This window comes from Dermochelys coriacea, chromosome 21 (genome assembly GCF_009764565.3).
Source record: "Dermochelys coriacea isolate rDerCor1 chromosome 21, rDerCor1.pri.v4, whole genome shotgun sequence".
Classification (NCBI taxonomy): Eukaryota; Metazoa; Chordata; order Testudines; family Dermochelyidae; genus Dermochelys; species Dermochelys coriacea.
In genome coordinates this window covers 14,662,214-14,675,993 of record NC_050088.1, presented here as the reverse complement: position 1 = coordinate 14,675,993, position 13,780 = coordinate 14,662,214, and the positions used below count along the sequence as shown (strand labels likewise).

Below are 13,780 nucleotides of genomic sequence, written 5' to 3'. Positions count from 1 at the left end.
AGGAGGAATCTGAGGGCCCAGTCCAGCTTTGTTGTAAGCAGATGAGACTCCAGTGCAATTGGTGGAGTTAAACCAAGAGTAAAGGTAGCCCCAAATGGGCCTGATTCTCCCCTCCTTGGCCCTTGTGTGTCCTGCCCACTTGTGCAAAATGAGTGCCAACCCCTTGGGATGCCCAGCATTTGACACTCCCTTTGCACAGGTGTAAACGACACCCAGGGTGCCAGGCAGAATCCAATGGGGCCTGGAGTCTAGTTCTGGTTGAGATCCACCCCTATGTCCAGGCCAAGTTTCCGTAGGTCCCATGGTACTTTGTGTTGACACATGTGCAGCATTCCTGTGCACACAAGCTTATTGCCCCTGAGATCCCTCCCATCACATGTGTCTGTTTCACCCGAGCAGTGAGATCCGGTAGTTTTGCCCCGTCTCCACGCACATGGAGGTGTTTCTGGCTTCCCACCTGTAGGCTGTGCTCTCAGTAGAAGGAATTCCTTTTGGGGTTACAGGAATTCCCGACTCTCGCTGGCAAACATCTTAAAAGCGGTGAGGCGGGTGCCAACTTCAGGCGTGAGGACGCAGCTCCATGCAGTGATGTTGCTTGTATGTGGTGCAAGATTACTTGATCCCTCCGACATATCATTGGTGCTTAGCAGAAGGCTGGCTATTTGTGAGGCCTTGCTGGGCAGATTATCTGAGACAAATGCATCTGGAATCCCAGTCCCCTACCTGCACTGTGACCTTTTAGGGACTGTGGTTCATACACACTTATTTTATTAGTGGGCTTTTCTATGGTGCCCATCACCAAAATATCTGGGTACTTCCCTACCATCAGGTTCAGCCTCCCAGCACTCCCGTGAGCAAGGGAGGTGTTATACCCATTTTACGGATGGAGGCGCACCAAGGCTGGCTGACAGGTTTGCACCATGGCAGAGATGGGAATAGAACCCACATCTTCTGCCCCCTGACCCCATGTCTAAACCCCAGCCCAGCCTTTCTCTCTCAAGAGCCACAGCTCCAGCTCCAGCTCCTGGGCCCCCATCCCACTCTCTGCATCTCATTCCTCCACATCCATGGTACGGTAGCTATTATCCTCTTACCCACCTCTTTCTTTCAGACCCTTTGGCCCCATCTGGTGTGACCCTGACCAGTAAAAGACACGCCCTGGGTCTCTCTGCCGCCTGGCACAAGGCTTCCGGGGACAGAGACCGGTTCCTCCTCCACCTCTACAGCAAGGAACTCTTGGTGCAACAGAATGTCTCAGTGGAGCCAGACACTCAGAACTTCACTTTCCTGGGGCTTCTCCCTGGGATCCAGTACTCCATGGAGGTGACGGCCCTGGCGGGACCCTACAGAGCCTCGGCGCCATCTGCCATGGGATGGACATGTGAGTAGGGGCTGCGGCCTGTGGGAATGGTCTCCTGCAGACTCTGGGTCTGTCCACACTGCAATCAGAGGTGGGGCTGCAGCATGTATAGGCATAGCTTTGATCCAGTTGGCACCAATAACAATAGCAGTGAAGCTGCAGCAGCATGGGCTGGTGTCATGTTCCTGGACCAGATGTGGACTAGCTACGAGCTTGCTTATAGACACCAAATGTGTGCAGCATAAAATCTTTTAATGCCCTCTATGGCTGAATTTAGCTTTAAATAAGATATTTTACACACAGTATAACGGCATATATTGAACAGTATAACATAGTTTAGCATTCCATTACATCTCCCCCTTTAAGTTCTACATTCCTACCATTTACAGTGTTCACAATGTCATGATTTGGGGTAGGCAGAAAATGCCTTTTTCCTTTTTTTAGCTTTGGTCCAGACTGACTGATTAGGGTTAGGACTTTGTTTAGGGTTTTGTTGTTCTTCCATCGAAGATCCATATAATCAGAATATCGTCCATGAAAATTACAACTCTATTTGTGTTTGTTAACGGTTTTGCCATCTTTCTTTGGAAAATTTTATGGGGCACTGGCAATCCCAAAAGGTAACCTTTGAAAGCAAAACCATCCAAATGGTGTGATGAATATAGTCATTTTAAGCTCTTTCTTTGGCTAAAGGAATTTTCCAGAATCCGCTTGAGGCATCCAACTTGGAGAATACTGTTGCTCCTTTCACTCTGGGGAGGAAGTCATCTAGTGTTGGGCGGAAAGATTGTTTCTCTCACAACTGCTTCATTAAGTCTTTTAAGATCCACACAGATTAATATTTTTCCATTTTTCTTTATAACTGGTACCATTGAGGGATACTATGCTGCTGGCTCAGAGATTTTCTTAATTATGCCAATCCGCTCCATTCTCTTTAACTCAGTTTCCACTCTATAAAGTAATGGGATAGGAATGCTGTGAGGTGTATGTACACTATATGGTTCAGTATTGTCTTGTTAGATTATTTGTACTGGATTTCCTCTCAAAAGTCCAGTATCACCAAATATTCTAATGAGTTCTTCCACCTTTCTCATTAGGCCCATCATGGTGCCATGCTGTGGCTGAGAAAGCTTTGGTCTGTGGTCTTTTGGTCACATACAATCTGAATGCACAGCTTTTGTCTTTGTAAGTTGTTTCTGTGGTGAACTAGCCCATGCAGTTCAGAATACATTCAGGGTTAGTAAGAGCTGTGTCAGGTGACTTCAGCTCTGGGAGGGGTTGAAGGTGGTTGTAAGTACCCTCTGAGATATGACTATCACATCAGTTGCTGAGTCAGTTTTAAAGTCAAGAGTTTTGCCTAGAATATTCAGTTTCACTCTCCAGGCAGGTTCTATGTCATCACAAGTGATAGATTGCAGAAACAATGGCTTTTGATTGTCTACAATATGAGTCAACTCCCTGACTGCTTTGTTGCAGCAAACAGCTGCAAAATGTCCATATTTCATGCATTTATTAAACCGCATGCCTCTGGCTGGACATGCATCATCTCTTGGGATATGATTTTTTCCCCACACCTTGTGCATGTAGGCTGGAATTTGTCCTTCTTAGCCTGGAAGTTCTCTCTTCTTGCCTCAGGGATTTTATGATAATGACTTTTAACACCCAAGTGTCTGTTTACAGTTTCTAAGATGGTTTCAGGACTTTCAAATTTGCCAGTTTCACTATACAAAATATTTTCATGTTTTGCATTCCCCAAATCAGTTTTCAGTCAATGTATGCAGAGCTCTTATAAAACAGTCAACATTTTCCCATTTCTTGAATTCTCTGGTGAAAACATGCTCTTCCATAAACCACGTTTCTCTGAGATAAAGTATGCATCAAACATAGCCAGAACCTTTTCATAGTCATCTTTGTGACTGTCTTTAGTAAAGTCAAAGGATTTAAAGATATTCTCTGCCTGCTTCCCCGTGAAGAAATTAAAGCAGATACCTGTATATCTCCAGTTCCTTTGTGCAGCTTGTTTGCAATTTGAAATCTTGCAAAATACTGTTTCCAGACTGTCCACTGGGAAGGTTTGTGAAAGCTGCAGTTCTCTGGAGCATTGAAGAGTGGCATGTTGATAATATCCTGCAACCTTTGTTGCTGTTTTCCTTCTTTTTTTTTTTTGCTCTTAATTTACTTTTGACACCATGTCATGCTTCTATATCGGATATGGACTGGCTAGGGAGTTTGCTTCTACACCAGATAGGTTCATCATAAGATGTTTTAATGCTCTGTCTGCTAAGGTAAGCTTTAAATAAGATATTTTACACTACATTTTACATGTAGTGGCTGAGCAGTGCAATACGCTTTAGCATTCTATTGCACTGGGTATGTACAGGGGCAGGTAGCCTGCACTGCCATGGCATCACTGCTATCAGTATCCGAGCTAGCTGGGTACGTCTGCCCATGCTGTGATTTTTCCTCCTGATTGTGGTGTAGGCATCCCCTCTGTCTCTGCTTCCAGCATTTGTAATGATACAACCACTAGCTGCAGATATCTCCAATGGCTGGTGATGGGGCACTAGATGGGGAGGGCTCTGAATTACTACAGAGGATTCTTTCCCAGGTGTCTGGCTTCTGGGTCTTGTCCACATGCTCAGGGTCTAACTGATCACCATATTTGGGGTCGGGAAGGAATTTTCCCCCAGCTCAGATTGGCAGAGACCCTGGGTGTTTTTCAATTTCCTCTGCAGCATGGGACATGAGTCACTTGCAGGTTTAAACTAGTGTCAATGGTGGATTCACCGTAACTTAAAGTCTTTAAACCATGATTTGAGGATGTCAGTAACTCAGCCAGAGGCTAGGGAGCCATAGCAGGAGCAGGTGGGGAAGGTTCTGTGGCCTGAAACATGCAGGAGGTGAGACTAGATGATCATCATGGCCTCTTCTGGCCTTAAAGTCTGTGAGTCTGTGATGCAGAGGCTGCTAGGCCAAAGTGGACAGCTGAAGAGTTCAGCAAGAGCCATGAGGGCTCATTGCTGCTGGAAATCGTTGGGTACCTAATATGAATTTAGGGGCCTGGCATTAGCCTTAGTGCCTGGGTTGGCTTTGAGGGGGCTGCCTGCCAGATCCAGCATCCACAGGTGGAACTGGGGTCCTAGCTTGGACATGGGGGCTCGTGCTGTAACAGGCATGAAGGGAACAGAGAAGCTGTAAGAGGAGAGGAGGCAGCTTCCGGGGCCAGTTGTGTCTGCCCGTTGCTCTCATTGCGGGGGTGCTGGGCTGAAAGTTGTCTGCTCTCAGTGGCAATGCCAGCTCCATGTGTAGCTCTGGAAGCACACAAGGCACCTCAGAGCACATGTGTCACTATGTAGCTGTGCCCCAAACAGCTTGGGTAACGCACTGGCAAAGTGCATGCTGTGTCCCCCGCTACAGGCTGGCCTGCTATATAAAAGCCTGCTATTGCTGCTGCCAATGAATGGAGCCTCTCCTTTTGCCCAAGTGGCTTGTACTGCAGATAGGAAGATCCTGGGTTCAGTCTAGGACTCATCAAAAGGTTCTGTGGTGCCCATCACCACAGTATCTGGGCACCTGCCATACCAATGAATTCAGGCTCCCAGCACCCCTATGAACTATAGCCATTTTTCTTCTCTTCCCCCATCTAACGCATCTTTCTGCCTTTGCTTCCCCTCCCCAGATCCTGTGTCGCTGGCCAACGTGAGTGTGACACGTGGGTCGAGCCCCCGGCAGCTGCATGTGGACTGGATGGAGTCGGGCGTGGAGGGAGATCACTGGGTGCAGCTCTACTCGGATGAGTCTCTGTCCGTCGTCAGGAACGTGTCCGTACGGCGCGGAGCTGCTCACGTCGACTTGGACGGCCTGGTGCCCGGGGCGCAGTACTGGGTGGAGATCGTGTCGCAGGCCGGACCCCACCGCATCTCCTCACAGAGAGCCATTGGCTACACAGGTATAGCATGGGCCAGCTGGTGTGGGTGTAGCAGGTCCTGCTCTTAGCTCTGGAGGTTCCTGGTTCAGTCCCCTCTGGGACAGCCCAGAGAGCGGTCGTCACACTGGGTCTTCCCCAGGGCACTGCTTTGGGGTACACATCTCCCAAGACTGACTGGCTCAGGCTGCCCCCGCTCATCCATATCAATGCTGGGCAGAATCCCGGGGATCTCAGCTAGGCCTCTGATCCAAACTGAACCCCTGCTTGTGGGCTGGTTTGGGTCAAGGAAGTGCCCCCTGAGTCCCCTTTACCATTGAGGCTGGGCTCAGCAGACTCGACCCCTCCGATACTTAGTGCTCCCCTGGGGGTGCATAGTGCACTAGAACATGCCAGTCTCCCAAGACGATGGTGCTAGCAAGTACCTGGTTGCAGGGGAATGGCACTTGGGTTATTGTCTTTCACAGATTTCTGTATTAAACCCACTCAGTTTCACAAGCAAATGGTTTTTGTTTTCTCCTAACAGCCAGCCCTGCCCACTCCACCTGGGATCTCAGAGTCAAGCTGGGTTCTTTCCATCTCATGCCTCCTCCCCAGTAACCAGGAGCCAGTTGATGAGTATACAGGATTATGTCTCAGTCGCAGGTTACACCTATAACTTCCTCTCCTGGGTCCGAGTTCCTGAGCATGGAGGAAAGAGGCCGGCTTGACTCTCAGCTCCCAGGCTGAGTGTGACGGGCAGGCCGTTGGAGCACAGCACGGGGGGAAAGGGGTCTTGGCTGGGGGAGGAGTGCCATTCTGCCCTACCCCAGGCCCTTGCTGCCCAGGAAGGAGTCAGAGAATAGGGTCCTCTGGCCCTTACCCCAGTCAGACACGTGCTATTACCCTGGGCTGTCACTGTCACTGCACAGCCACATGGAACAGGGTGAAGAGGCGAGATCTCGAGCACCCACCATGCCTTAGTCTGGCTGTGAAGTGCCTGGGGCACTGGCTCTCGTACTCTGGCTCTAAGGACACGGGGCACGTGCCGTGTTTGCCCCTGCGGGCCCCATGACACTCTTTCTCCCTGCTAGCCCCTCTGATGCCGCTGTCCCCAGCTGTGACCAACGGGGGCAGCACCTCCGCTCTGGCGGTGCGCTGGGAGGCCCCCGCTGGACAGAGAGACAGCTACCTGGTCAGCGTGGGTGAGGAGGGCTCCCTGGCAGCCAGGAGGTGCCTGAATGTGGGGAAGAGCAGCACCAACGTCTCCCTGGCGGGGCTGGCACCGGGATCTTGCTACCACGTTGGAATCTCCGCTCTCGCTGGACCCTACAGCTCCGACCCCCAGAATGTCACTGGCTGCACAGGTGAGAGCCCTACTTGCTCTGCTGCTGGCCCGCCGGGCTGTGCGCGCTCAGGGTCTCAATCTGGCTCAGAGGGCAGAACAGCCTGGAGCACTGGAGAGGTGATGGCATTAGAGAGGGGGGTGCCCTGGTGCAGGGCTGGAGGTGCCCTGCCAGAGGTGCCATCCTTTGGCACCATGTATAAAAAGATGATTGCCTGTTCAGATTTCTATGGGAACACTTGCTGTCTGCCTCCATCCCCCTGCCCTTTCAACTGAACAGGATCCTTCATCACGTCCCGAGCTGTTGCTGTTGGCTGTTGCAGGGGTGTCAGGCTCCTCCTCAGAGGTGGCTGCATGTCAGCGATGGGATTTTCCCTTGCCTTGTGGCTCCCTCTTGCCCTGACTCCTCCCTCTCTGCCTTTGCCCTGCAGTTCCAGCTCCTCCTGCCAATGTGAGCCTCACCAACTCAGGCAGCTCCTCGGCGCTGCACGCTGCCTGGGACAAGCCCCCTGGGGGCAGGGACCATTACCGGGTTATTCTGTACAGCCTGGTGCCCTGGGGCACGGAGACAGCTCAGTCCCTGGGACCCAACGCCCAGAATGTCACCTGGACTCGCTTGGCAGCGGGCAGCAGATTCGCTGCACAAGTCACTGCTGTGAAAGGTCCCTACAAATCCTCCTCTGTCAACATCACCCAATGGACGTGTGAGTGTGATGGGCTCAGGACCAACCCCCCAGCTCTGACCCTATTCCCCCCTCTGCCCTACTCAGAGCCTGGCTCCCTCACCCCAATTCTGATCCGACACCTCTAGAGACCCCTCTGCCCCTGCCGCCCCTGGGGACAGCCCCCAACTCATCCCCACTCTCCCTTCTGCCCAGCGCCACTGCAGCATCCCTGCCTTTGGCCCCTGTGTGCCGGGCCCCACTCTGACCCTGCTATCCCTGGGAGCCAGTCCCTCCCTCCAGTCCCTGACCCCCACAGCTCCACCCTTACCCGGCTGCAGGTCCCAGATGTGCTGCCCTCTGTGCTGCACGGCCGGCAGCCCCCTTGGAGCTGCTGTGTGACCAGCTTGGTCCCTGGTGTCTGTGTTGCGTGCTGCTCTCGGGAGATGCAAGCTGGAGACCAGTGCTTGGTAGCGCCCCCACCTGCTGGATGAGAGGAGGCTGCCTGCTGGGGTGGGCTGTGCCCCTGGCAAGACGGGGTGGGGCAGAAGTTGTGGTTGCTTCTGCCAGCAGAGGTTGACTGTGTCTCCCCTTCTTTTCCAGACCCCCTGGCTCCTGCCAATCTCACCCTGGCCAGCCCCTCTGCCTCCGCCCTTCAGGTCTCCTGGACGGGGGCGGAGGGGGGAGGAGAGGGCTACACCGTGGATCTGTACGACACCTCCTCCGGCAGGCACGTTGACCACATCTTGCTCCCCTGGGGCGCTAGGAACCACACCTTCCAGAGCCTGACCCCGGGCACCCGCTACAGCGTGGGAGTGAGCACCTCGGCAGGGCCTTACCACTCCAGCACCCCCAACCTCACCCACTGGACACGTGAGTGCCCCACCCTGCAGCCAGGGAGTCTTTGGCTCTCCCATCACAGGCTTGACTTGGGAAGACCCATCTCCTCCCAGAGTCGTGTCCCAAATGGGGTCTAGGACCTGTCCCGGGTGCCACTTCCACTCCATCTGCCCATGTGCAATTGGGCCTGGGGGATGCCACCCACTCCTGTCTGGTACTGGAGGGCACCTCCACGAAGAGGTCAGCCATTGGGAGCAATAAATATATTGCCAGTGTTTTCCTAAGGCCTTCCCCCTGGATCCTGGCAGGGCAGGGCACCGGCATTGCTTTACCAGCCCTACAGCTCTGTCTCTGCTCCCCTCCTGCACTGTGCCTGGACACTGGGATCATGCCCAACATGCCAGAGGGGTGTTGGGGGCAGCCTGCCTTCCCTGCCTGCACCCCATGCTCCGGGCTGTGAGTTCCCGATACCTTGGATTGGGACTGGAGTTGTGTGGGGGATGGGCCAGCCCTTTAGGGCCTTGCAGATCATCCCACCCCAAAGCAGGGACCATTCTGAGATCAGCCCACTGGATTTCCCCCGCCTCCCTGCAACACCCTTCACTCACATCCCACTACATCCAGCTCGAGCAGTCTCTGCTGGGAACGTGGCCAGATCCCATGGGCCCAGGGCATCCAAGAGGAAGCCAGAGGGAGGTGGGGGAGTCCCAGCCGAGGCTGGCTCAGAAGCCCCAGTGGTGGTGAGGCGGTTCTGTGACAGAGCCGTGGCCATCGGCATCTTCCCGACAGAGCCCAGTGGGGCAGATCAGGGGCCCCAGCCCAGCTCGGATGTGCCTGGCTCTGGCAGGCCCTAGCTATGAGGCTGGGCCGGGTGGCCCACAGCTGCAGGCTCCGTACCCTGAAGTGTTTGGTTTCACCCCCAGGCCCTCTGGCCCCTCTGGCCGTGCGTGTGGCAAACCAGGGGCACCCCGACAGACTGAGCGCGTCCTGGGGAGCAGCCGCTGGGGGCCGCGAGGGCTACGTGCTGACCCTGTACCACGCGGGATCAGGCGCGGTAGCAGCCAGGGCCGTCGCTGGGGAGAATGCCCACAATTTCACCTTCACAGAGCTGGCCCCAGGATACAGGCACTCGCTGGAGATGGTCTCCATCGCTGGGCCCTACAGGGTGGCCGCAGCCAACGTCAGCGACTGGACCTGTGAGTGCTGGAGTTGTAAAGGGGCGGATGCATAAAGGGGGCGCTCCTTGCGAACGGAGCAGGAGGCCCTTGCAAGCGTAGAGCATCTGGGAAGCTGCCTAGTGCTGGCAGGTGCTCAGATGCCAGGTGGTGACATTAGTGGCTAAGGCAGGGGTGGGCAAACTACGGCCCACGGGCCACATCCGGCCTGTGAGCTGATTTAATCCGGCCCTCGAGCTCCTGCTGCATATCCCCACTCTGGCTCCTATGTTTAGGGCCAGCCAGGGAACGCCGCATGCTGCCCCCACCTCAAGCGCCACCCCCACAACTCCCATTGGTCGGGAACTGCAGCCAAGGGGAGCTACAGAGGCGGTGCTTGTGGACGGGGAAGCACGCAGCAGAGCCACCTGGCCGCGCGTCCACATAGGAGCCAGAGTGGGGACATGCCTCTGCTTCTGGGAGCTGCTTGAGGTAAGCGCCGCCCAAAGCCTGCACCCCTGAACCCCTCCCTCATTGCAACCCCCTGCCCCAGCCCTGATCCCCCTCCTGCCCTTCAATCCCCTTGATCTGAGCCTGGAGCACCCTCCTGCACCCCAAACCCCTCATTCTCAGCCCCACACCAGAGCCTGCACCTCCAGCCAGAGCCCTCACCCCCCCCCCGCACTCCAAGCCCCTGCCCCCGCCTGGAGCCCCCATTTGCACCCTGAACTCCTCATTTCTGGCCTCACCCCAGAGCCCTCACCCCCTCCTGCACCCCAACCCCAATTTCATGAGCATTCATGGCCTGCCATAAAATTTCCATACCCAGATGTGGTCCTTGGGCCAAAAAATTGGCCCACTCCTGGGATAAGGGGAGGTGGGCTACCCTCCCCTGCACACTTCTCCATTCCCATGGGGAGAAGTGTGTGCACTCTGGTGTGCACACACATACACACACACACACACAGACATGCACCATATATACACACCCATGTGCCCAAGGACACAGAAAGATGCACTCTCACTCACATATGGACAGAACGTGCCCGCACTGACGTGTCCGTGTAAATGATCACACACACCCACTTACGCAGACGCACACCCATGGACACCTGCCTCTCACACTCATGCTAAGCTGTAGTGTGTACATAGCCTAAGCGGATGATCAGAGACTCACAGTTCAAGGGCTAGGTTTCAGAGTAGCAGCCGTGTTAGTCTGTATTCGCAAAAAGAAAAGGAGGACTTGTGGCATCTTAGAGACTAACAAATTTATTTGAGCATAAGCTTTCGTGAGCTACAGCTCACTTCATCGGATGCATTTGGTGGAAAAAACAGAGGGGAGATTGATATACACACACAGAGAACATGAAACACTTCAATCTCTCTGGTCACTCGATTACAGACCTAAGAGTGGCTATCCTTCAACAAAAAAGCTTCAAAAACAGACTCCAACGAGAGACTGCTGAATTGGAATTAATTTGCAAACTGGATACAATTAACTTAGGCTTGAATAGAGACTGGGAATGGATGAGTCATTACACAAAGTAAAACTATTTCCCCATGGTATTTCTCCCCCCCACCCTACCCCCCACCGTTCCTCTGATATTCTTTTCATAGTAGCAGCCGTGTTAGTCTGTATTCGCAAAAAGAAAAGGAGGACTTGTGGCACCTTAGAGACTAACAAATTTATTAGAGCATAAGCTTTCGTGAGCTACAGCTCACTTCATCGGATGCATCCGATGAAGTGAGCTGTAGCTCACGAAAACTTATGCTCTAATAAATTTGTTAGTCTCTAAGGTGCCACAAGTACTCCTTTTCTTTTTTCAGATATTCTTGTTAACTGCTGGAATTAGCCTACCTTGCTTGTCACCATGAAAGGTTTTCCTCCTTTCCCCCGCCTGCTGCTGGTGATGGCTTATCTTAAGTGATCACTCTCCTTACAGTGTGTATGATAAACCTATTGTTTCATGTTCTCTGTGTATGTATATCAATCTCCCCTCTGTTTTTTCCACCAAATGCATCCTATGAAGTGAGCTGTAGCTCACAAAAGCTTATGCTCTAATCAATTTGTTAGTCTCTAAGGTGCCACAAGTACTCCTTTTCTTTTTGTTCAAGGGCTAGAGAGTGAGGATATGGGAAATGAGTGGTTACGTAGCAAACAAAATCGGAACATGCTTTCTAGAGACTAAATTTAACTACCAAGGTAACCTCCACTCTAACGACACTTTATCTCACCCAAAGCTCTCTCCCACCTTTCCAGCCAGGACTGCCTGAGACCTGCGTTGGGGAAGTGAAAAGCGCTGTCCTTTTTGTTCTTCAGTGAAGGTTGCCCGGGTGTTATCTTTGCCTTCTAGAAATACCGCCCCCTCCCACCCCGTTCATTGTCTTTGCTCCCAGACAGGAGAACTCCCCATGCCTTGTTTTCCCCTGTACTCCTTTCCTGGTGATTTCACAGCTCTTTGTTTAACATTTGACTTTGTATATAAATGGGCGTCGGCTGAGTTAGTTTAGGGTGCTTGATTCACACTGCGACAGAGAGAGACACACACTCCTCAGCCCAGTTTCCTTCTTTGCTGGTGACTAATCCCTTGATCCAGAGTTTCAGAGCAGATTTCCAGTGTAAACATAACTCCTCACATAGCATCTGTGCTGACCTTTCACAGTGATGTTGGTGAGCAGAGCGACACCGGCTTTCATTTCAAACTTCACCTGACAGTCTTTGGAGAACCAGAAATTCAGACCAGAATCAGGAGATTCCTGTAACCCTCTTGCCAGGTGGCGTTCAGAAGTTCGTGGGTCACAGGTTGTCACAACAGGGGCAGATGGCAAAGTAGCAGCAGTGCATGGGGCCGAGATAGGGGAGTGGGGGTAAGTGTGTCAGTGGGGGGAGGGGTGTGTGACAGCAAGGCCCCCCCCTTAACCTCAGGACGCACATACCACTCAGTGCACTGCCTGTCATGCTGAGGATCCCATCCGCTCTGCCCTGTTTGTGATATAAGATCTGGTGTTTTCCCAGATCCTCTGGTACCCCCTAACATCTCCCTGATGAATCAGGGGTGCCCCGATAGGCTGAGTGCATCCTGGGGAGCTGCGGCAGGGGGCCGGGATGGCTACACGCTGACCCTGTACCACGCGGGATCGGGCGCCGTGGTAGTGAGGGACTCCGTTGGGAAAGACACCCACAATTTCACCTTCGTGAACCTGGCCCCAGGAAGCCAGTACCTGTTGGAGCTGGCTTCAACGGCTGGGCCCTACACGATGTCTGCAGGGAACATCAGCGACTGGACACGTGAGTAGCAGGATTTTCATAATGAGCCAATCAGAGCCTTATACGGGTTCCCCAGCAGTTGTGTCTGTGTGTTCACAGCCCTGGGAGCCAAGCAGAACTGGTCCGCCCTTCCCAGCTGTGAATCCCAGAGATGGCATCTCTGGCATTGATCAGTGAGTTCCCAGTTCCCTCTGGATCCTGTGACGTGTCACCACAACCATATGCGCTTTGGCTCCGTGGCTCTGTGGGATCCAGAGGTGAACCTAGAACCAGGGAGCATCTGCTCAGCGAATTCAGGCTGAGTAAGCTGAGACCTGCCCCATTGGAGGATTGGGGTATGACTTCATACTTAGTGGCCATGATGGGTTGAACCTGTGTCTACTCTGGAAATCGATTCTGTAAGATGAGCCCTAGAGTTATTGTCTTTCACTGATTTCTGCATCAAATCCACTCAGTTTCACAAGCAAATGGTTTTTGTTTTCTCCTAACAGCCAGCCCTGCCCACTCCGCTTGGGATCTCAGAGTCAAGCTGGGTTCTTTCCATCTCATGCCTCCTCCCCAGTAACCAGGAGCCAGTTGATGAGTATACAGGATTTTGTCTCAGTTTGCAGGTTACACCTATAACTTCCTCTCCTGGGTCCAAGTTCCTGAGGACGATGTGCATGGAGGAAAGAGGCCAGCTTGACTCTCAGATCCCAGGCTCAGTGTGATGGGCTGTCCATTAGAGAAAAGCATCTTTATATGTATAAACTGAGCTAATTTAACTGGGATTCCTTGAGACACAATGGACGTAAGACCCTCCTATTCCTCTTTGGCCCATCTTTGAGTTGACCCGCATTGGGAAGAATCTGGCCTTTCCTAATAGAACTGTGGCCATTTCCAAATGTGCTGAGAGGGGAGCGGGAGAGATTTAGGGTCAGATGTGCCTGAGGGACCCAAGACTCAGGAAGAGTCACTGGGTTTTAGGCTCCTAAGTCCCCTGGGTGTTTATGAACATTTTACCCATAATCCTCTAAAAAGCAGCTTGAGACCCCAAACCATTAACAGAACTACACCTGGCGACAGCCACACACAGTCAACTCCCCTCGTCCCTGTCAGCCTGCTGCGTCCTGAGTCCCCTCTGCCAGGCGGCGCCATCTCGGGCACCCAGAGCTCACCCAGGTCTGCCCTCCCCCTGGCCTGTTTCCCCTCCCTGCTCTGCTTTAGGAGCTGTGCTGTTACCTGCCAACCAGAGCCCTGTTTATGCT

At 53.1% G+C, this 13,780-nt stretch overlaps 1 protein-coding gene across 3 annotated transcripts in view; it reads left to right on the top strand.

Moving 5' to 3' along the window:
• The window catches only part of LOC119846479 (receptor-type tyrosine-protein phosphatase V-like), a 68,219-nt gene that overhangs the window by 28,504 nt on the left and 25,935 nt on the right, over positions 1-13,780 (top strand). For all 3 annotated transcript variants that reach the window (XR_006276484.1, XM_038380207.2, XM_038380206.2), the window contains exons 10-16: positions 1,112-1,381; positions 5,040-5,309; positions 6,359-6,631; positions 7,041-7,313; positions 7,875-8,144; positions 9,035-9,307; positions 12,282-12,554. Coding sequence is in view for 2 of the 3 variants with exons in the window: in XM_038380207.2 (XP_038236135.2) it covers positions 1,112-1,381; positions 5,040-5,309; positions 6,359-6,631; positions 7,041-7,313; positions 7,875-8,144; positions 9,035-9,307; positions 12,282-12,554 (1,902 nt within the window). In the remaining variant the exon portion in view is untranslated. The remainder of the gene's footprint in view (positions 1-1,111; positions 1,382-5,039; positions 5,310-6,358; positions 6,632-7,040; positions 7,314-7,874; positions 8,145-9,034; positions 9,308-12,281; positions 12,555-13,780) is intronic.